At 40.5% G+C, this 22,337-nt stretch overlaps 2 protein-coding genes across 3 annotated transcripts; one reads left to right on the top strand and one right to left on the bottom strand.

Annotated features, from left to right (window-relative positions):
* Positions 1–1,102: 1,102 nt before the first annotated feature.
* On the top strand, positions 1,103–20,694 carry LOC139480044 (uncharacterized). 2 transcript variants are annotated; one of them, XM_071263025.1, is made up of 10 exons: positions 1,103–1,170; positions 10,242–10,385; positions 12,048–12,131; positions 12,935–13,014; positions 14,354–14,407; positions 15,841–15,933; positions 17,017–17,126; positions 17,641–17,731; positions 19,610–19,699; positions 20,502–20,694. In XM_071263025.1, the coding sequence occupies exons 1-10, from the start codon at positions 1,129–1,131 to the stop codon at positions 20,563–20,565; spliced, it is 852 nt and encodes a 283-aa protein (XP_071119126.1). In that variant the 5' UTR covers positions 1,103–1,128; the 3' UTR covers positions 20,566–20,694. The 2 variants fall into 2 exon arrangements, with proteins under 2 accessions (XP_071119126.1, XP_071119127.1); XM_071263026.1 differs by lacking the exon at positions 1,103–1,170 and adding an exon at positions 9,079–9,158.
* LOC139479227 (uncharacterized) lies at positions 3,219–8,929 on the bottom strand. The gene is made up of 3 exons (XM_071262083.1): positions 8,412–8,929; positions 6,623–6,696; positions 3,219–3,822 (listed from the first exon to the last, which is right to left on the bottom strand). Exons 1-3 carry the CDS (start codon positions 8,789–8,791, stop codon positions 3,575–3,577), a joined length of 702 nt encoding a protein of 233 aa, XP_071118184.1. The 5' UTR covers positions 8,792–8,929; the 3' UTR covers positions 3,219–3,574.
* Positions 20,695–22,337: the final 1,643 nt, after the last annotated feature.

Here is a 22,337-nt window from a genome sequence, read left to right as displayed (position 1 = left end):
ACACAACATGGAACTGAATATGCACATCGTAAAGACCACTGTGACAGATTCCGGAATAAAAGATAGCTACTCTTATTTTTTATTCTTCTTGCATGGTGTTTTTGTGACCAACTTTCACACGCGTTGGTAAATGAAATGTGCATTAACGCAAAACACATTTACTGTGTATGTCCGCGCGTCGACTGTGGACACGCAGATTGCATCCCATGTGTTAGCAGGTATCTTAAATGTTCACATATGTTTCTTGTTTGTTTGTTGTTAAACGCCCCAGTCAGCAATATTCCAGCTACGCCACGGCGGGCTCACATATGGAAATCGGTCCATGCATCTATGCCTGTGGGCAGTGGGGTAGCCTAGTGGTTAAAGCGTTCGCTCCTAACGCCGAAGACAGGAGTTCGATTTCATAGATGGGTACAAGGTGTGAAGCCCATTTCAGGTGTCCCCCGCAAGTATTATTTCAGAAAAACAATGAAAAAATGCATTTAAAGGGGCAAAATGTATGACTTGACCGATACATTTTGTTATATCGATAGTATCGAACTATTTTACCTGATTTGACAAATTTGACCTGATTGCGAGAGATATCACTCATGGACCAGCCCGGCCAATTAATCAAGGTTCGTGATATGTTTCATTAATGAAGGACAAACTTGATTAATTATTTTTTTAGTTAAGAATGTCGTGTACACGAATCTGTCATATTTCTTTACTGCATTCCTAATTAGGAATCACCCATGGTGCAAACCACTTCTGGTGTAATGGAGGGTTGTTGAATGTTTGCACCGACTGGGTATGGAACACAAGTCGTTCATTATAGAAATATTGATTCTGACCATCGATGCACCTTTACTATTAACATTCCTGACGAGCACAATCAGTTCGTGATTCGAGATTGAATCACTAGCCCGAGTCTTGTAAAGTCGGTGTGTGTTTCAGTTAATACGTACTGACTTGCCCTGGTACGGAAGTGTGGCTTATATAATTTCCTATGTTGTCTCGAAACAATGACGCAATTCCCACGAACATGTTCGTGGCGATCGAGGGAGCGCCTCGGTCAATAGGTTAAAATAATGCACTCCATTGCGTGTGGTGTACTCTTTGACAAGCATTCTGCCAATAGGCGCAATTATGTCTGAAGACAGAATGAATCTGAGTTGTGATTGTTGCTGGGTACGTATTAATAATTCATATTTCCAATGCTGGAGATTTTGAGCAGCTGGTGCTGATAAGTATGATGGAGGACTGACGTATTTTCACAATCATTTTTCATTTTACGGTCGAATGTTTAATGTTTCGAAATTTATTGCTTGTCACCGGGATTATAGAACTTTTCTTCCCGCTCTTCAATCAAAATCGATCAAACGTGGTACAAAACGCTCACAAATCATGTTTTACACGTGCGTTGGGGTTTCATCAAACGATTGAAACGCACGTAAAATATTCCCTATTACCTCGACAACGACCATTCACACATTCGTAATGTCCAGTGCATCTTGTGCAGTGTTCGTTTGAGGATTCTGAGGAACCAAACCTTTAATGTGTGTCGTCCCGTTTGCATGTGTTGTGCCTGGTAGAATAGGCCTTCAGCAACCCATGCTGGCCGTAAAAGGTGACTCTGCTTGTCGTAAAAGGCGACTAAAGGGATCGGGTGGTCAGGCTCACTGACTTGGTTGATGCATGTCATCAATCGCAATTGCGTGGATCGATGCTCATGGTATTAATCACTGGATTGTCTGGTCCAGACTCGATTATTTACAGACCGCCGTCATATAGCTGGAATATTGCTGAGTGTGGCGTTAAACAACAAACCAACCAACCAACATGAATACGTGCCACTTTTTTTATGGATAGCAACTTCTTTCAGAGCTACTCCTTGCTCTATTAGGTTAATGCATTCACCTGATGACGGAGAAAGAAGAAGCTCTGAAACCTCGTACAAAGAATAAAAGAAGTTGCTGCTACCCCCACCCACCCCACACAAACAGTCATGTATTTGTAGCAGGGCATGGAGTCGTCCCACAGATGACATCCTTACCTTGTCAGCTTGCTGACGGGGTTAACCTCTTTGGTCATGTGGACAAGGCGTCCGACCTCGGTTCAGAAGGTCCGTGGTTCGAATCCCATCACGGGACTCGGAAATTTTATGGCCGCTACATATTCATCTTCTAGATTCTCCACTTCTGAGAGGAGTATTTTATATCTTTCTGTGAGAGACAAAAATGATTCTGATATGTCATGTGTATATTTAAATAGAACGACTTATCGGATAATCCCTATCAAAAGTTGAGCAGTATAGCTTAGCACTGAAAACTATACATATTCATGTATAAAATATGGATTTACAGAATGTACCTTGTATTGTGTTTCTGAGGAAATTCACATGTGATTCATATTGAAATACAGAAACGGAAGTCAATTGCCTTATATGTTTTGGTTACCATGGCTACAGTTATCTGTGTACCCTTCCTCTGTTTGATGGCAGAACCTGTGTACCTCCACACTAACATACAACATTCCATTGCCAATGTTTCATCAAGTATTCGTGGGATCTTAGACATGTGATAAAATGAGATCAATGTCATGTTTAAATATTCCCAAAAGTATCATGGAAGTTCAGGATATATGAAAAAATAGGATTGGTGTAAATAGTCAAGTAAGTCAACAGCTAACTACAGGAGAGGTGGTTAGTCTAGTTCAATGCCATTTGCATGGTTCCATGTGCGAAGCCCATTCTTGGAGACCTCGATTCTGTTAAGCCTGGAATTATGCTAAACGTGACACAAACCATACTCACTCACTCACTCACTCACAAGTAATTATTGTCATGGAAACGAACACAGTAACGTGTACCGTTACAACTAATCAGTTTTTTGTTGATTTTGCAAAGGGCACAAATACAAAAGTTGTTAGGGAGAGATATCCCTTTCTTGTCTTGCAAGAAATATTACCATTAAATATAACATTTGTTTTCAATTCAGTAAGCCCATATAAAATCGAATACCAGATGAAGCACCATGTAAAATTGGCAATAATGTATTAAAATGTTATCTGTTAACATTCATTCTTTTGAGAACAATGTAATTATGTGTAAACAATGTATTTTGGATGAATGCAATAATTCTCTTGAACATTATATTAAATCTATTGCAAGGATAGCAATATCAAGCAAAGCAACAAAAACTTCATCATATTTCTTTTATTCCTGAGACTAACTAAAAAATGTTTATTTTGTCTACAGTTTAGACCCATGAAGATCTGGGTCAGAACCAGTCTTCAGGAACCCCTGATTGTCTGTGGTAAAAGGTGATAAATGGGATTGGGTGGTCAAGCTTGCCGACTTGGTTGATGCATGTCATGGTGTCCCAATTGTATAGATCGATGCTCATCATGTCAATCACTGAGCTGTCTGGTCAACATTCGACTATTTACAGACCACTGTCATATAGCGCGAATATTGCTGAGCATGGTTTTAATATACAGTTTGAGCAAATATTTTATTCCTCTTCTGTCAATACCCAAATCACATCTCCCAGTCATTCATTCACATGGTACATCACCATGATTGTCACATTTGTCACCTCTCCCAGGGTTTGGGTTTCCTGCCCATGACAGATGGTGAAGGATCAGCATCTGTGGGCTTCACGTCCACTGTCTTGAGGCCTGGGATAGTCTTCCCACTCTGGATAAAGTCAATCACTTCGCTGAACGTCAGTGTTCCTGATTCAGAGACAGTGTTCTTGTCTGAGTCCTCAGTGGTGGCAGCAGGGCTGCAGGAGTTGCCTCCCTTATCCTCCAAGTGCTCGACCTGTGGTGTTGCCATACCTGTCTCAACAGGAGAAAGAAGGATTAAATAGCATTAGCATGTGCCTGTGGCAAAATAAACCTCTCAAAGCCAACAACCTCAGCTGAAAGAAGTCTTTGAAAAATATTTAAACAAAAATCAATCCTGGGCGGCATATGTTTTGACATAAGAGCGATATCAGTTACTCAGATTATGTGACAATAAGAGGTTCACAGGATGATACAAGCTGACTGGACTTGACACAAAGTTGTGCACCAGAGACTGAAGGTCAAGGGGTGTTTATGAACGTTGTTCAATCCTACACCTTGACATGAGAGACGCAATCTCATTAAAATCAGATCTTTGTTCTCGCTATCGCCTAAACAAAAATCTGAGGACATCCCATTATGGGTCATGTCAGATCGACCTTTCATCCAACAAATCAGAGCGTCGCTTACCAGATCATGAAAGTGAAAGTCGGAATATGTCATGCAACCACGAAATATTTAACACGTGGTATTCCGAACGACAGTTACAGGTTTTATGATTATATCCAGACAATCTAGGCCATCTATAAGCCATTCCAGAATTTCTTCTTATCACCTTTATATTTTTTAATCAAAAATACATCAAAATATGTTTTGATGCGTAGTCGCCAGTTTGAAACTAGTGTCGTAAAGCTCGAGAAAACTGCCTTCTGATTGGCTTATGTCAATTTCTTGTCAGTCATTTCATTGGTCGGTCAAAATTCGCGAAAGATCGTTCTGACGTGACCCGTAATGGGATGTCCTCAGATCTTTGTTTAGCGGTAGCGAAAACCTTAGATCTGATTTTAATGAGATTGATATGGACACAACTAACAAGCTTATAATCATGACTTCACAGTTTCAAAGAACATGTTTCCATATGATCCATCTTGTATGTGAGAGTTGAAGTAACATGGCATGAATGTGATTGCACATCAAGTATTATATGATGACGTCCATACCCGAGTGCTAGTCAATGTCATTAATCCCATGCAAGTGGGATAACTAAATTGTGCCATGATAAAGTTCTTAGAATGAATTTCTTGTCCTTTCTCTTTAAGAACATGTTTTGCTTGTTTGTTTGTTGTTTAACGCCGCACTCAGCAATATTCCAGCTATATTATGGCAGTCTGTAAATAATCGAGTCTAGACCACACAATCCACTGATTGAAAACACAATATTGATCAACGCAATTTGGATACGATGACATGTATCAACAAAGTCAGCGAGCCTGACCACCCAATCCCATTTATCACCTTCTACCACAGATCCTCTTAGTCGCCTCTTACGACAAGCATAGTCGCCTTTTACGGCAAGCATGGGTCGCTGAAAACCTATTCTACCCCGGATCTTTAAAAAAAATGTAAAATAGATAGCAGATAATTAGTTGGTTTGATGACTTTGGTCCATAGAACATACTGCATGTGAGCCCTGTTGCAACTTACCATGAGCATAACAGTTACTACTTATACCATATTCGCCCTTATAAGCTCCCTGAACGTTTAAAAAATTTATAAAGGGGGCGCTTGTAGTCCTGCACCACGACCGTGGAATATATTTATTTTATGAAAAAACATAATCTAGAAATGCATACAAAAGCAAGTCTAGTCAGCTCAAGCTAGCTCTATTCCACATATTCTGAAATCAGCATAGGGAATTTTTTTTTTTTTTTAGAGTCAAGAAGGATCTTGTGTAATATTAGATTTCAGAGACTAAATGTTAGTCTAGGGTGCTTACTAAAACCATACACTCGTTAAATTTGTCAAGGTTTGAGCAGTAGTGAACAAATTGAGTTCAAACATCAATAAAACCGAAACATATGTGATAGTTACAGACAGTTATATCCCTCTTCTACACAGCTGTTTTCTGCAACAAATCTGTGTATCTTCGCGTACAGTGTTTTCGAGCCCCTAAGAGTGAGTGAGTTGAGTGAATATGGTTTTATGTCGCTTTTAGCAATATTCCAGCAATATAATGGCAGGGGACACCAGAAATGGGCTTCACACATTGTAACCATGTCGGGAATCGAACCCGGGTCTTCGGAGTGACGAACGAACGTTTTAACCACTAAGCTACCCGACCGCCCCTCGAGCCCCTAAGAACTTATCATTATGTGTATTAAAACAATCGCAATGCACTACAATTAAGTCTTAACTCTGAGAACATTTATTTCTGTTTACAACTGGAAACACAAGTGGCCACATCTCGTCAATTTAATCGCGATAATGCCTTGCCAAATAAGACGAGTCAATGAGGCACCATCCTGTTACTGTCACCTATATTTCTAGCCCCTCCATTAAAGTCAAGTTAAAAATAGATGCACAACATGATCCGTCACATGACATTACAGACAGGAAGTTTACAAACAGCAGCTGATACAGCATCGGTGCATACAATTGTTCTGTTGCAAAAGTATCATCAGATCAAGTTTGATCAAAACGTGAATTTGTGAAAAAGACAGTTTTGAGGTATGTTTGCATTACTTATTGAATATCTTACCTAGTGTAGCTTGATTCCTAACATAACTTCAGTGGCAAGTGGTGAACACTTTGATGTCTTCAGTGGGCTTTGAAGGATCTACCCTGATTACGTCACTTTGTGTATCATTACTTATTGTTTAGGGGCTCGAAAACGTGTTCTGTGGGGATATTTTTAAAAATATGGACTGTAAATGTATGGTCATAGTAGGTACTTACAAAGACTATCCTGACAAACTGGTGTTGAGGTTGGTCACTTATTGGAGCAGGGCGATTAATCTGGCAAATATGGTAAGTTAATCTTTTCAGCAACTTAAAGACAACAAGTTTACTCAACCTTTTACTTCAGTCTGGTTTAAAGGGTTTTCTTTCCACTTCATGTATTCCTCAATGTCGACAGCTTCAATGTGCCTGAAAATACAAAATGTTTTACAGTCTGATCATGATAATGCAGGCTAAAACTATTTTGGGGGGGGGGGAAAGAAATATTATTGTTAAGTGGATTTGACAATCCATTGAACTTTCAAAATATCCCTTATTTTTAACTTCCAAAGTATATTAGTACAAACTGTACTGTTATTATCTTCTTTGATGATTTGTTATTGGCAGTGTTTTTAGTGGTTTTGTTTGTAAGGCAGTATTTGAACTTGATGGTATTGCATCATCAATCACTTCTATCATTGGTCATACATGTGCTTGTATTTGGTTTGTTCCTACCAATCACCAATATTATCAGCCCAAATACTTAGTGAACTTTCCAGAAATTCAATTTCAAAGTCTTACATTTTAAATGAAAATTGTTTGCATATTCTACCATGTATTTATCTGTGATAATGTATGATTGTTTTCAGATTAAATTAATCTTTGAACATGAGAGCAAAATTTCTGATGTGAAGATATTTTTGTCAACTATAAATTATGAACACATGTACCGATGAATTGTTTGATAGGCATTACTTAGAAGTTGACGGATGAGAAGGTAAACATTATTTTATGGATAAAGACTTCTTAAATACTGTAAAAAGTGACGTTTCAGTAGACATCTTTATGCATTTGTCTAGCAAGACTTGATCTGATCTATACCGAAACATCACTACCATTATATACTGTTGTCAAAAAGTCTTGCTTGACAAAGGTATAAGGATCTATAACAAAACGTCGCTTTTTACAACAAGAAGTTGTTATCCATAAAATTATGTCCATCTTGTCACCTGTACCGATCATTGCATTTCGTTGGTGAACCGACTAATTGGTTATAACCGGTCTTCAGAATATCACTAATGTCAGGCGCACTGTACATGCAGGGCTTCCAGTTAACGTGTCAGCTTCCTGTGGTTTGAATTACATCGTAGGACCAAGACATTTAATGACCAATAGTGTTAATTCTTTGGGGTGTTTGCAATGTGTGACAACGGTGACTGCATCTCATCGCACCCGGTCGACTTGGATCATGTGCATGATGTGGATTGTTGTTCATAGTATCAATCCCTGGTTCACAGGTCCTAGATTTGCAAAATTTGGCTTATAGTCTACTACTTTTACAACATATATATTATAGGTATCTGGGGCATATAATTTGTCGATTCTGAGCACCCAAATGACAGATGACTAACATCTAATTTCCATTTGTATCATGGTTATCGACAGTTTATCAAGCCAAATTGACTAGCGCTATTTATATATATTATATCATGTTATATGATAACATGTATAAAGGTGTTGAATTCCTGGTTCTCTCTAGCACATATCTACCATGTGTATTGGTCATTATGAGTGAGTGAGTGAGTTTGGTTTAACGCCGCTTATAACAGTATTCCAGTTATATCGCGGCGTGTCAGCTTAATGTGGGAGGAAAGCCCGAAGTGATGCAGGTCTCAGACAGGTCCCTGCACAGCGACGTGCCCCCGGTCATTAAGACACTCAAACACTTTGGAAGCAGAGCAAAGAGTCTCACTGATTGTTTTGTAAGCTTCGATTCTCATAAATTGGTTCTATGTGAATTAACTGAATGGATCTGTAAACTCACATATGGAAAAGGGATATGTTAATAATTTTCAAGAACCAATTCAAGATTTACACATGGACAGAGGTGGAATTTTCCTTATACATAGATAACATCATCTTACTTCGAATAATAGAAAAGTTTTGCTCTGAGGTAGTGTTTGTCTCGCTCAGCCGATGGTACGACACTTGAGAGTTTCTTCCATCCCGACTGGAACTGCTCGTCATTATCAAACTCATAGTCTTGAAACTTCAGATATCTCAACTTTCTCTCGATGTCCGCCACGCTGTCTTTCCTTGAATCTTTGGTCCTGTCGGTGCTCATATCCTGGGTTGCAGAATCAAAGCCTGATTCAGCTACGTGGGTTTTTAGGCTTCCGCCAACTCCGTCAGTGAAATCACCGCTGCTAGCACTTGCAGGGTTTTCTGATTTTCTAGAATTCCGACTATTGTCAGTTTGATCGGGCGGGCTGTCTTTCAGTGTCGTTGGCTGTTCGCTCGCCATCGTCTATTCATTTGCGCTGGGTTTGTTTCGTATATAGCTCAGTTATAAGGGTGGGAAAATGATCATGACCACCAATTCCTATTTTCCAGTTCTCATGCGGGGATACGAGCAAAGTCCATTTTCAAACCCGGAAGTGATCTTTAGCCATGACAATGATATGCAAGCCAATAAAAACGGTGCTCTTAAACTCACATGTACTTTTGGCCAATCAAATTTATTGTAAGCGCAGTCGTCCTTTCCATTCTTTACACGTGGGTTTGTTTTTGTTTACACCGGAACTAGGGTCATCCTCACTGGCAGTCCTCACTTCCTGATTCAAGGTGATCAAAGTCTTGGGTGCTCAGATGGAAAAATGGCTTTATTCGAGGTGAACATACCCTTTTCGATCGCGATCGTCTAAGTAGTTGACATGGCCCGCTTCTATATAAACTCTGATTATAAAGTTGTAAAGAACTGAAACCATCAACGGATCAAGTGACTGACGAAGCCGTCGAGAGCCGCGATGGCTTCCGACGGTTGTCTGGACCGTCGGCCCCCAAACATGGTTTAATTAATACACCAAGCCGGCTCTCTGCTACAAGCGAAGCTGCTGGTAGTTGCTACTGATCTGTTTACACGTTTAACATTTGGTCTGCGTGGTTGTGACTGTGGGAGTGATTAACAACATGAACTCCCCAAAATATGAATATGCTTGAAGTGTTGCCATAGCGACCAATTCATGACACTGACACGAAATCGGCACAATGTATTAAATATTTTATCTATAATCACCTGTGTCCATGATAAACGTAAATAAATCTAACAATAATACTTCATCCTAAAAAGTAGCTAGGTTAGTTATGTATGACACATGATGATAAAATAACCAACACTAACCCTACCTGTGAAGATCAAGGTTGTCTTTGAACAGCAATCCATGCTTGCCGTAAAGGGCGACTGACTACGCTTGTCGTAAGAGGCAACTAATGGAATCGAGTGGTCAGGCTTGCTGACTTGGTTGATGCATGTCATCCTATCCCAGTTGTGTGGGTCAATGCTCATGATGTCAATCACTGGACTGTCAGGTTCAGACTCAATTATTTACAGACCAACATTGGGGCGGTCTGGTAGCCTAGTGGTTATAGTGTTCGCTCGTCACGCCGAAGACCTGGGTTCGAATCCCGACATGGGTACAATGTGTGAAGCCCATTTCTGGTTTCCCCCACCGTGATATTGCTGGAATATTGCTAAAAGCGGCGTAAAACGAAACTCACTCACTCACTCACTCACTCACTACACACCACCATTATATGGCTGGAATATTTCTGAGTGTAGCGTTAAACAACAAACGAAACAAACAACCCTAAACCGTTGATTTATTTTTGTCTCAATATTGTCACAGAAGTGAGTCCTAGAAGTGTACTACTTCTGCTACTGGTAGTTGTAGTGTCACTTGTAACTTGTGTTACAGCTGAAACCATGGGTGTTCTATGAGGAGGGCAGCACCAGATTCTGGGTCCACTATGGCCTGGTCATATTTGGGTTTGTGTTGGCAGCCATCACAGCCTGCGTCCAGTGCTGTAAACCTGCTCCCTATGGCAGGCATGAGGGTGAGGTAAGTCTCGTGGTACCATGTCGGTATCTCAGTAGTTTGACCGGAGAGCGGAAGGTCTGGGGTTCGATCCCTGGCCTGGTCATATTTGGGTTTGTGTTGGCAGCCATCACAGCCTGCGTCCAGTGTTGTAAACCTGCTCCCTATGGCAGACATGAGTGAGTGAGTGAGTTGGGTTTAACGCAGCTTTTAACATTATTCCAGTTATATCACGGCGTGTCAGCTTAATGTGGGAGGAAAGCCTGAAGTGATGCAGGTCTAAGACGTTTACCACTTCGGTGAAACCCACGAGCACGGGTATGGTGCTGACAAACCTAGAAACATAATTGGGGCGAACCGGGATTCGAACCCACAATCATAGGTTTCTGGCGTGCCCAAGGGACGCAACTCTGCGCTGCGAATCACATCGCCTTGGACGACTGGGCCACCCGTGCCCCCGGCAGACATGAGGGCGAGGTGAGTCGTGGTATCAGGTCGGTATCTCGGTAGTTGTAAATCCCTAAGTTTACTTAACAACCAGGTTGTAACACATTCCTGAGTCCTTTTGATCCTTTATTCCTTTATCAGTTTACAAAACAATGTTTAATGGATTTGACTTCATTTCTTAGTATAAGGCTTTTTTTGAAAGTCAAGAATTTCCATTAGCATGTGACCTGATTAGTTACAGTTTTAGTGTAAAAACCACACACACGCACGCACGCACGCACACACACACGCACACACACACCAGCTTTAACAAACATGATGGGGATTAGCCCTGGGCTGGCTGTTGTACAAGTAAGAAGTCACTGTTTATGATACCCAACAGGATGTAAGTAATCAAATTCTAGTTACAGATTGTTAATTGTTATTTTAATTATTTACAATATCAAGATCGAAAGTGATGGTTCACATGTTCAACAATGTGTACAATGTTGTTATTTTTTTGTAGAAATAACAGAAACAGTATATGTGATCAGGGAGTCAATGCAATACTTATATCCTAATGAAATATGAAAATAAATTGTCCGGCAAAATAATATATGTTACTTGATTGGTGAAATAAGGCGTGTGCCGAAATAAAGACGAAAAGGGCAGTGTTTGTTTGTTTAACACCGCACTCAGCAATATTCCAGCTACATGACAGAAGTCTGTAAATAATCGAGTCTGGACCAGACTATCATATGATTGACATGAGCATCAATCCACGCAATTGGGATACGATGACATGCATCAACAAAGTCAGCGAGCGTGAACACCCGATCCCGTTAGTCTCCTTTTTACGGCAAGCATGGGTTGCTGAAGACTTATTCTACCCTGGATCTTCACGGGTCTACTTTTTATAGGACAAATGATATTTGCAAAAAAATCGCGATCATATTTTTAATGCTGGAAGATAAGAATAAGAGAAAAGTATTTCATGAAAACAAATGTATTTGTTTCTTTTACACACACGACATAAAAGCCCAATGCTCTACCCCCCCTCCTCCCCAACTACACACATAAAATGTGAACCCCACTAACAAATAGTGAATAAATATGTATGTGACCCCTTGAAGTTTCCAATTTCCTCAAAACTCACACCTGTAACAAATACCTGATCAGCCTCTACTGTTGATTATTGTTGTTTTCATGTGCACGTATAGTTACAAATTTACATACAGTATGCTGGTATATTTATTCCAGGATGGAGGATTGGTTCCCAAGATTCCTCAGCGTCTGAGTCACATGATGTCGGATGCGTTGCCTGGTGTTGTCATGTTCTTGTTGGTAAGTCGATGTACAGGTACAGATGAGAACACAGTTTGCTCATCACAGCTGCATCCATGAGCAGCCAGGTTTGTGCATGTCGTGGGTTAGAATCTGACAATACTGATTATCTGATTATGATCCATGGTATGCCAATACTGTTATTTGATTATGATCCATGATATGCCAGTACCGGGAATCTGATTATAATCCATGGTATGCTAACACTGATTATCTGATTTTCATCCATGGTATGTCAATATTAAGAATATGATTATGATTCATGGTATGCCAACACTGAGTATCTGATTATGATCCATAGTATGCCAATACTGATTATCTGATTATGATCCATGGTATGACAATACTGTTATTTGATTATGATCCATGGTATGACAATACTGTTATTTGATTATGATCCATGGTATGCCAATACCTAGAATCTGATTATAATCCATGGTATGCCAAAACCGAGAATCTGATTATGATCCATGGTATGCCAATACAATATCTGTGGAAAATATTCATGACCTGAGTCAGTCTGTCCTCCCACATGAAGCAGAAACACTGATAGTGGCCAAACAGCAATAAACCCTATTCACTCACTCACTCACCTATGTGTACATAATGAACGTCTCCAACACTTAGCCTTTGGTGCTTATGGGTTCAGATTCTGGTTTGCCAGGTCCAGACTCAAGTAGTTGATGGTAAACAGCCTTATTGTGATAGAGGAGTGTGCTGATGATATTATTACTGCTGATTGTAGTCCTCAGTCTGCTGGCTATTTTGTCCTGATGTTGAGGCATGTTCGGCTTGTGTTGCAGGTGTTCTTCCTGTACGGTTCTGTGAGGTCCTACCAGAACTACGTGTTCCTGGTGCTGTTCCTGCTTCACTATGTCCACAGGTACCTCAGCACAATCGTCACGGTGTTACAGTCCTCGCCACTTGAAATAGAATCACGAAAAATCTCGATGATTTATTAACGTGTGCTGATACTTATTAAGTGTAAACAAGACATTCCGCTGATAACGAATATTACTTACAGTGATGACAAGAATTGTAAAGTGTGCTTTTCGACATATGTCCATTTTTCTTAGCGATATCCTTCACCATTGAGTTTTTATCACGTGGTTACAATCTTACTGAGAATGGGCAGTCAGGTGAGCGACTATATTTAGCAGCATGTGCAGCTTACATCCATTACCAACGCAAGCTGAAAGAAAACATGTGCAGATAAGTTTTAGAGTGCTATTTACCAAGGTCACTGCTAAAAATGACTGCTTAGTCACCTGACTATCGATTTTACCCAGATTGTAACCAATGGTCAAAACTCCTTGATGATGTGAAGTGGTGGTAACATACTGATACTCAGCAGAGCATGGGACACACAGTCTAGGTGCGGGTCTGGGTACATGTAGGTTTGTTGTTTAACGCCACATTCAGTGATATTCTTGATCGGACAATCCAGTGATTGACATTATGAGCATCGGTCTATGCAATGCGGATACCATGAAATGCATCAACCAAGTCAGAAAGCCTGACCACCCGATTCTGCTAGTTGCCTCTTACGACAAACATGGGTTGCCGAAGACCCAGATCTTTACAGATCACATACAAGTACTCTTGCAGTGAATGGGACACACAGCAATCTAGGTGGGCATCGACACGTACAAGTACTATTCATTCTGCAACACTTGGCATGACTGTGTGACCTATGCAGTGTTTTGAATGATTGGTTAGGAAATCTATCTCAACAAGAGGGTACACGTGGGTAGAAATGTCTTTATGTAGCACGCATTGAAAAGTGGTTTCTAAACCTAAATTTTATTACTTGAAGTTTTTGATGGGTTTTCATGACAACTATTAACAGATCTAATATTTGTTTGTTTGTTTATTTGTTGTTTAACGCTGCACTCAGCAATATTCCAGCTATATGATGGTGGTCTGTAAATAATCGAGTCTTGACCAGACAATCCAGTGATTGACATCATGGGCATCGATCCACACAATTGGGATACAATGAAATGCATCAACCAAGTCAGCGAGCCTGACCACCCGATGCCGTTAGTCGCCTCTTACGACAAGCCTAGTCGCCTTTTACGGCAAGCATGGGTTGCTGAAGATCTATACTACCCCAAATCTTCATGGGTCTAATAGATCTAATAAGTTAGGTTGCAAGTGGACTGAAACTTTGGAGAAGATGATTGAGCTGCTGGTAATAGACTGCCTATGTTATGTTCCAGGGGCATCATTCACCCCCTGGTGATGAGGTACAGGAGCTCGTGGGTGTACATAGGGTAAGTGCTGATGCACCAGTGCCTGGACTGGCAATGGCTGCCATTTTGATTTAGCAGGCATATTATTAACTAGGATTTTATTCCAGTAGTAAAAACACTACAATACTCTTTTACATTTGTTTCTTAATAGTCTGCAAAGTTCCAGCTATATGTCAGCCTTGTGTAAATAATCAAGTCTGGACCAGACAATCCAGTGATTGACATCATGAGCATTGATCCATTCAATTGGGATACAATGACATGCATCAACCATGTCAGTGAGCCTGACCACCCGATCCCATTAGTCGCCTTTTACGGCAAGCATTGGTTGCTGATTGGTTGCTTTCTGTCTGCTAATGATTTATTTATCCCTTAGAGTGTATATCTGTACAGATAATACGCTTGCCACCCTACTAGCATTAATGGACAATCAATATCATCCCACTGGCAAAATATCCCGTATATGGTGAACTTGCCAAATCCTGTCAGGCTCGGTCAGATATTGGTGTCTCAAGAAGATACCTATCACTGGTACGTGTGGAGTTTCTGCTCTACGTGTACGGTATTTGTTACAGCACTACTGCCAGTGTCCCACAGGGAAACCTGTCAACCCTATTGCTGTGGTCAACAGCATGGAAGATGCAGTTCTAGGTTCTAGAGTCCAGTCATGATTTTCCTTAGTTCCACCCTGCTGTGATATAGCTAGAATGTTGTAAAAAGCAGTGTAAAACCATACTCATTCACTCCTTAAGCTCATTTAGCAGATGTAAATTTAGATATATTGGGCAATCTTTACATTTTGATCCTGCCAATCCCTGAACCACATGCCCTTGTGTTGTTGCTCAAATACTTCCAGATAAATCACGAGTGTCAGAATGTGTAAAGGTATTGTCGGATCATAGGTTTTCAGACATCATATGTTTTTGGACGGCCATGTTTATCGCGACTAGTCGCGCTATAACAGGGGGTGTACCATCACACAGACATTTTAAATACTCAAATGATGGCTTGTTTTTAAGAGAAAGTTGTGTTTTATAAGGGAATGGGATGTTTTACAGTTGTTCATGTGAGAAATAAAGAAAAAATCTACGAATGTTTCTTAAGCATCCAAAACCCATAACATGGGATTTAATAGGATAGTGCATTTCTGACACCCGGGATATTTTAATTGATCTAGAAATATTTAAGAAATGGCACAAGGGCCTGTGCCCTGAACATGTTGAATGGGTAGACACTTTCTAGTAATGTAAATCACTTAGGATCATCTGATACAAAATGTCCATGGAGGACTGTTTTCCAACAACTTCGGTGAGAACCTTTTTAAATATATCATGTAGTTCGGATGCAGTTTTGGATGTGACATATTAGGGTTTAAGTTTTCAAATCTGAAATTACGAATGTCCACCAGATGGTCAAGATGTGTTGAATTCAAGGGAGATAACTCTATTTTTCAGAATAGCCATTGGTGGATTTATACCCAACTGCATTTATCATTTCATCAATGCTGATTTCATTAGCTCTGCCACTTATGCAGGGAATTATTACTAGTAAGTACAGATCATGGTCTCCAGATTAGTGAGAGATGGTGCCACCCTGAAAACAAACCAAAACAGAATATAAATATTGAAATGATTGCAATGTTTCTAGTGATAAGATTTTTAGGGACTCGGCATATATAAGTGGGTGGTAAGGCCAGGACGGGTAGCTCAGGTACCCGGGTTGGGTAAGTCCTGAGTAGGACCCGGGTACCCACAGGACTCTCCGGACCCTGGGATAGTCACGTGATATATTGTTTAATGACAAAAATTATCTAAAACTCTATGGTTACTATATAAGTCATGAATGTTCCCATTTCTTTCTGACAATGCACCCATTCCTTCTGACTTTTTATATGTTTGAATAAAGATAAAACTTCATGCAGTAAACTTCAGAGTATGCATGACCAGATCGTTTTACATGTGAATCTAAATACATTTTGCCAGGGCTAAGGTCAAAATTTTCCAAATCGGACAGTTTGTACCTATGTCTAAATATCTACAGCAGGTACCCGGGTAGGGTCAGGGAATAGGGTGGTGGGTACCCGGGGGTAAAGTTTGACTTGTCCCAGCCCTAGTGGGTGCCCCAGTGGAATTGGTGTTAGGACTGTATCATATTTGTCACCCCCACTTTAAAATAAGTAACATACTTTCATAACCCCTCTCCCTGTAATAAATGTCTTGTCTAAATAATGATCAAATGTATGACTTTTTTAATTTGTAAAAATGGATTTGTGACCCCCCACCACAACCCTATCTCACCAGCCCTACCCTTATAATATATGACCAGTCCCTCATACACATTTCAATAAAAATGATAATCAAAATTTTGATTCATTTCCAAAACTTTGCCAAATTTAATATACTGGTATTTTGTTTCTGAAACAAAGTAATCTAAAGTCATCAAGGCTTGGAAGTGTGACAAGTGGAGTATAGACTGTGTGACTGAGATCTTGAACAACTCTTGCTAATGTGTACTTTGTAATCTTTCCTTAATAACATAGATATATACTTGACAAGCCATTTGTTGATATAGGTAAATAAATTACATTAAAAGAATAATAGTTTTTAATTCATTGCTATTTTTCCTTTCAGTGATCCCCGGTTTATTTTGGGCATTATTTTATACCTTGTCGGCTTCGTCATAAACAGATGGGCTGACTGGAAACTCCGCTCCCTGAGGAACACCAAGGGAGTACCTGACGGTACATGTCCTCATGCTACTTACCTGACCACTGGACCCGTTAAGATCCAGGGTAGAATAGGTCCACAGCAACCCATGCATGTCGTAATAGGCGACTGTGTTTGTCAGAAGTGACCAATGGGATCGGGTGGTCGGGCTCGCCGACTTGGTTGATGCATGTCATCGTATCCCAATAGCGTTGATCGATGCCCATGATGTCAATCACTTGATTGTCAGGTCCAGACATGATTATTTACAGACCGCTGTCATGTATCTGGAATATTACTGAGTGCGGCGTTAAACAACAAACAACCAAACAAACCTGATCACTAGGTAAAGAATCAGTTCATTTCAGGCTGCCCTCATATGGCATTGCCTAACAAATGAACAAACTAACAAACAATCGTGTGTAAACATAGCTTGCCTGTATATATCTACTCTGTATAAAGCTGTGACAAGAAGCAGCTAGGAAATGTCATGACAATCAGTAGGAAGTTCTTGTGTATGTTTCTATGACTGTTGATGTCTTGCTACAGGAGGGTCAGATTACAACATTCCCTACGGAGGACTGTTTGAGCTGGTCAGCTGCCCCAACTACTTCGGGGAACTTGTGGAGTGGACAGGATGGTGAGAACCTCGCACACTTACCGTAGTGGCTGTATTAAGGGTCTGGTCATTTCTTGTGGGGTGTGGTGGGTCAGTGACACTATGGGGGGAATATGTGTGTGTGTGTGTCTGTTAGTGTGTGTGTGTTAGTGTGTTTGTGTGTGTGTGTGTGTGTGGTGGGGGTTGTACATGAGAAAATGACACAGGGTCGCCCAAATGTATCACAACTATGGGGGTGGGGTGTGAAAAAATGGCACTTCTATATTCATCATAAAGAAAATAAATAGTTTGGGTACAAAATTGTCAATCCAGTAAAACCCTGCAATAGGAAGGTGCAGTTATTGCTTGCAGAAACTAGATCATAGTGAGTAGTGAGTTGGGTTTTCACCCTTGCCGAACTAAGCTGGAATTCTGGAGTTACATTTTGGCTGGACTAACAAGTCTATGCATAATCGAATCAAAATCGCTTAACGAACTAGACATCCGGTTCCTAAACAACATGAATTTTAACTGCAGATTCAGTTTGACTGCAGGATTTGCAAAATGTGTACTGCTAATGGGCGTCTATAGATATTTTCCAAATCTTATTATGTTTTCAAGGTGCTCAAATGATAAGGTGCACTACGTGAGGTACGACCCGTTTTATTACAATATAGATCTTGATTATCGATCAGATCGTCTTGATTGGGTGACGCCATTTTGTTTAAAGCCAATGCAAGTGATATGAGAGGTGGAATCTGATTGATAAATAGGAGGGTCATAGAAAGGACATAACGTGTAATAGCCACTGGTGGCTCTACGATGGAGCAACAAAATTCCAGTGTCGTTCAGCAAGGGTGGAAACTGGACTTTTATAAGATGCTGTATTCCAGCAATAGCACAGAGAACGGGGCACCAGAAATGTGCTTCACACATTGTACCCATGTGTGGAATCAAACCCGGCATGTGGCGAGACAAGCAAATACTTGAACAACCAGGCTACCTCACCGTCCAAAACTAGATCATAAGACTTGATTTAACGGCCATATTGACTTGACAACATTTTGTTTCAATAAAATGAAATCATTGTGACATGTTACATGGGAATTGATTGTTACATGTTACATGGGAATTCATTGTGACATGTTACATGGGAATTGATTGTGACATTTTACATGGGAATTGATTATTACATGTTACATGGGAATTGATTGTGACATGTTACATGGGAATTGATTGTGACATGTTACATGTGAATTGACTGTGACCTGTTACATCGGAATTCCTTGTGACATGTTACATGGGAATTCCTTGTTACATGGGAATTACCTGTGACCTATTACATGGGAATTCCTTGTGACCTGTTACATGGGAATTCCTTGTTACATGTTACATGGGAATTCCTTGTGACCTGTTACATGGGAATTCCTTGTGACATGTTACATGGGAATTCCTTGTGACATGTTACATGGGAATTCCTTGTGACATGTTACATGGGAATTCCTTGTGACCTGTTACATGGGAATTCCTTGTGACCTGTTACATGGGAATTCCTTGTGACCTGTTACATGGGAATTCCTTGTGACATGTTACATGGGAATTCCTTGTGACCTGTTACATGGGAATTCCTTGTGACCTGTTACATGGGAATTCCTTGTGACCTGTTACATGGGAATTCCTTGTGACCTGTTACATGGGAATTCCTTGTGACCTGTTACATGGGAATTCCTTGTGACCTGTTACATGGGAATTCCTTGTGACATGTTACATGCAGGGGTGCAGTGTTTTTTGCTGCCATAAACAATGACCATAAGTAATTTATTTCTTAAATAAACGCATAAAACATTTTCAAAGTCAATTTTCAAATAACTTCAACAAAGTGAAATGCGAGAAATATACTGTTTATTTTCCCTCGTGTAGGTGCATAGCAACGTGGTCTCTAGCTGGACTGGTGTGGCTGCTGTTTTGTGCTGCAACGTTTGTACCACGGTCCAGACATAATCATCTTTGGTCAGTGCACTTTTGATTAACTTTTATGTTTGTATTTCACAAACCGGTAGCCCACATATTCGACTCAGCTTCCATAGATCTACACACAAATCTTGTACCTTGCATTTTGTAATTTGTAAATTTTCTTCACGTACATCATCTATCGATCTTCTGTCAGGATCCCCTCACTTACACTTACCTGTAACCGAGTTTGAAGCTACAATTTCAGTGAACATTTCTAACTTCATACATCATGATGTTTGTGTATATATAAAAAGTATTTTGAACATGTTTTTAGAATCAGAATCTTATTTTTGAGTGAGTGAGTTGGGTTTTACGCCGCTTTTAACAGTATTCCAGTTATATCACGGCGTGTCAGCTTAATGTGGGAGGAAAGCCTGAAGTGATGCAGGTCTTAGATGTTTACCACTTCGGTGAAACCCACGAGCACGGGTATGGTGCTGACAAACCTAGAAACATAATCGGGGCGAACCGGGATTCGAACCCACAATCATAGGTTTCTGGCGTGCCCGAGGGACGCAACTCTGCACAGGGAATTGCGGGGCCTTAGACGACTGGGCCACCCCCGAATCTTATTCTTAATAATCGATCTTGGAGAAAGTTGCAAACTTTTTTGCCTGGTTGCATTCAGAGAGAACAGTTCGTGGTTGAATCATCAGCTGTGAATGTTGTATTCATTTGTCACCTTTAAACAGGTCTAGGGTTGAATCATCCTTTCACTTGTCAGATACGTTTTTAAATACACACGTAATAAAACAGTATGTCGTGGAACCTCTTTTAATAATCTATTTTCTTCTGGCAGGTACAAGCAGCAGTTTGAGCTGTATCCGCCCAACAGGAAGGCGTTGATACCATTCTTGTTCTGATGCTCATGGAGGGAAGGACCAATGTTGGGATGGGTAGACTTGACCTTACTCTGTGCCACATTTACCTTTGACGGCTTGACCTTCTATGTGGTCACTTTGATATTTGTCCGGGGTCACCTTGACCTGTGCTATGTGTCACATGTTTAAACCTGTCAAGGATTGACCTACTGTGTGGTCACTTTGATATTTGTCCTGGGTCACCTTGACCTGTCCTATGTGTCACATGTGTAAACCTGTTAAGGATTGACAGCTTGACCTACTGTGTGGTCACTTTGATATTTGTCCTGGGTCACCTTGACCTGTGCTATGTGTCACATGTTTAAACCTGTTAAGGATTGACCTACTGTGTGGTCGCTTTGATATTTGTCCTGGGTCACCTTGACATGTGCTATGTGTCACATGTGGAAACCTGTTAAGGATTGACAGCTTGACCTACTGTGTGGTCACTTTGATATTTGTCCTGGGTCACCTTGACATGTGCTATGTGTCACATGTGGAAACCTGTTAAGGATTGACAGCTTGACCTACTGTGTGGTCACTTTGATATTTGTCCTGGGTCACCTTGACCTGTGCTATGTGTCACATGTGGAAACCTGTTAAGGATTGACAGCTTGACCTACTGTGTTGCCACTTTGATATTTGTCCTGGGTCACCTTGACCTGTGCTAGTTATAACCATACTGTACATCATATATACGACCTCTAAACATGCTAACATGGAGTGTGTGACTCATCTTCCTGAGACAAGGGAGTTAACTGACTAAGAAAGTCCAGTCTCCACCCTTGCCAAACTAGGCTGGTATTATGGAGATATACTTAGGCTGGAATAACAAGTCAATGCATAGTCCAATCAAAATCGCATAACGAAATCAACACCCGGTTTGTTAACTTCAGTGCAGAATTCTGTCGATTGCAGAATTTGCAGTGCATCTGTACTGTCAACTAAGCATCAACAAATATTTTCCAAATCTTTTCATGTTTTTAATTAAGGTGCTCACATGATTTGATGCACTTCACGAAGTTAGACCTGTATATTACAATATAGATCTGATAATCGATCAGATTGTCTTGACTGGGTGCCACTGTCTGTTGTTTGAAGCAAATGGAAGTGATATGAGAGGTGGAATCTGATTGGTCAATAGGAGGAACATAGAAGGGACATAACTCGTTCTGGCCACTGATGGCGAGACGATCGATCCAGTAATTCCAGCCTACTTCGGCAAGGGAAACTGGACTCTTACAGTCATTTAACCTGACTGAAAGACTGTGTCATCACACCCAAACATCTTTGTTGTTGTTCATGCTATTGACCAGTGGTTTGGTAGGTCCTGACTGGTTATGTTCAGACTGGTGTCATGTCTGTCTCTGTAAGGCTTTAAAGGGGCACTGATCTAACGCAATTCCCCAGGACTGGTTGTTGCCTTTGTTATTGTTTTTTCCCAGTGAGTACCCGGATGTATAGCAGAAATCTAGACTAGTTCGCGACCTCTGCTGCGCCTTTCGTAAGCGCATTAGTAACGTTTATGGATACCGGTAGTAATAAGGGCGTATGGTCACATTGATCAACAAAATGAAATACAGTTTTCGAGATAATAAGGAAATATAGGTATCCTTGGGGGTAGCATCGGTAATGGTGACAAAGTCACTTGCTTAATAAGTTTGCGATTTTCGTTTACACTATTTTTACTTGCAACACGAAGTAAATATTTCACCTAAGCATTGCTTTTTTATAGTGTGTATATTGTTTTACTGTCAAAATGTGTAACATATTTA

This window comes from Haliotis cracherodii, unplaced genomic scaffold (genome assembly GCF_022045235.1).
Source record: "Haliotis cracherodii isolate W230 unplaced genomic scaffold, xgHalCrac1.p SCAF_4, whole genome shotgun sequence".
NCBI classification, from domain to species: domain Eukaryota; kingdom Metazoa; phylum Mollusca; class Gastropoda; order Lepetellida; family Haliotidae; genus Haliotis; species Haliotis cracherodii.
This window is presented reverse-complemented; position numbering and strand designations above follow the sequence as displayed.

Excerpts from the sequence above, each read along its gene's own strand:
- LOC139479227 (XM_071262083.1), bottom strand. The coding sequence starts at position 8,791 with ATGGCGAGCGAACAGCCAACGACACTGAAAGACAGCCCGCCCGATCAA. Across the intron at positions 6,697-8,411 it reads AAACTTTTCTATTATTCGAA|GCACATTGAAGCTGTCGACA; the intron begins GTAAGATGATGT and ends TTGTATTTTCAG. Across the intron at positions 3,823-6,622 it reads AAACCAGACTGAAGTAAAAG|GTATGGCAACACCACAGGTC; the intron begins GTTGAGTAAACT and ends CTGTTGAGACAG.
- LOC139480044 (XM_071263025.1), top strand. The coding sequence starts at position 1,129 with ATGTCTGAAGACAGAATGAATCTGAGTTGTGATTGTTGCTGG. Across the intron at positions 10,386-12,047 it reads ATGGCAGGCATGAGGGTGAG|GATGGAGGATTGGTTCCCAA; the intron begins GTAAGTCTCGTG and ends TATTTATTCCAG. Across the intron at positions 14,408-15,840 it reads AGCTCGTGGGTGTACATAGG|AATAGCCATTGGTGGATTTA; the intron begins GTAAGTGCTGAT and ends TCTATTTTTCAG.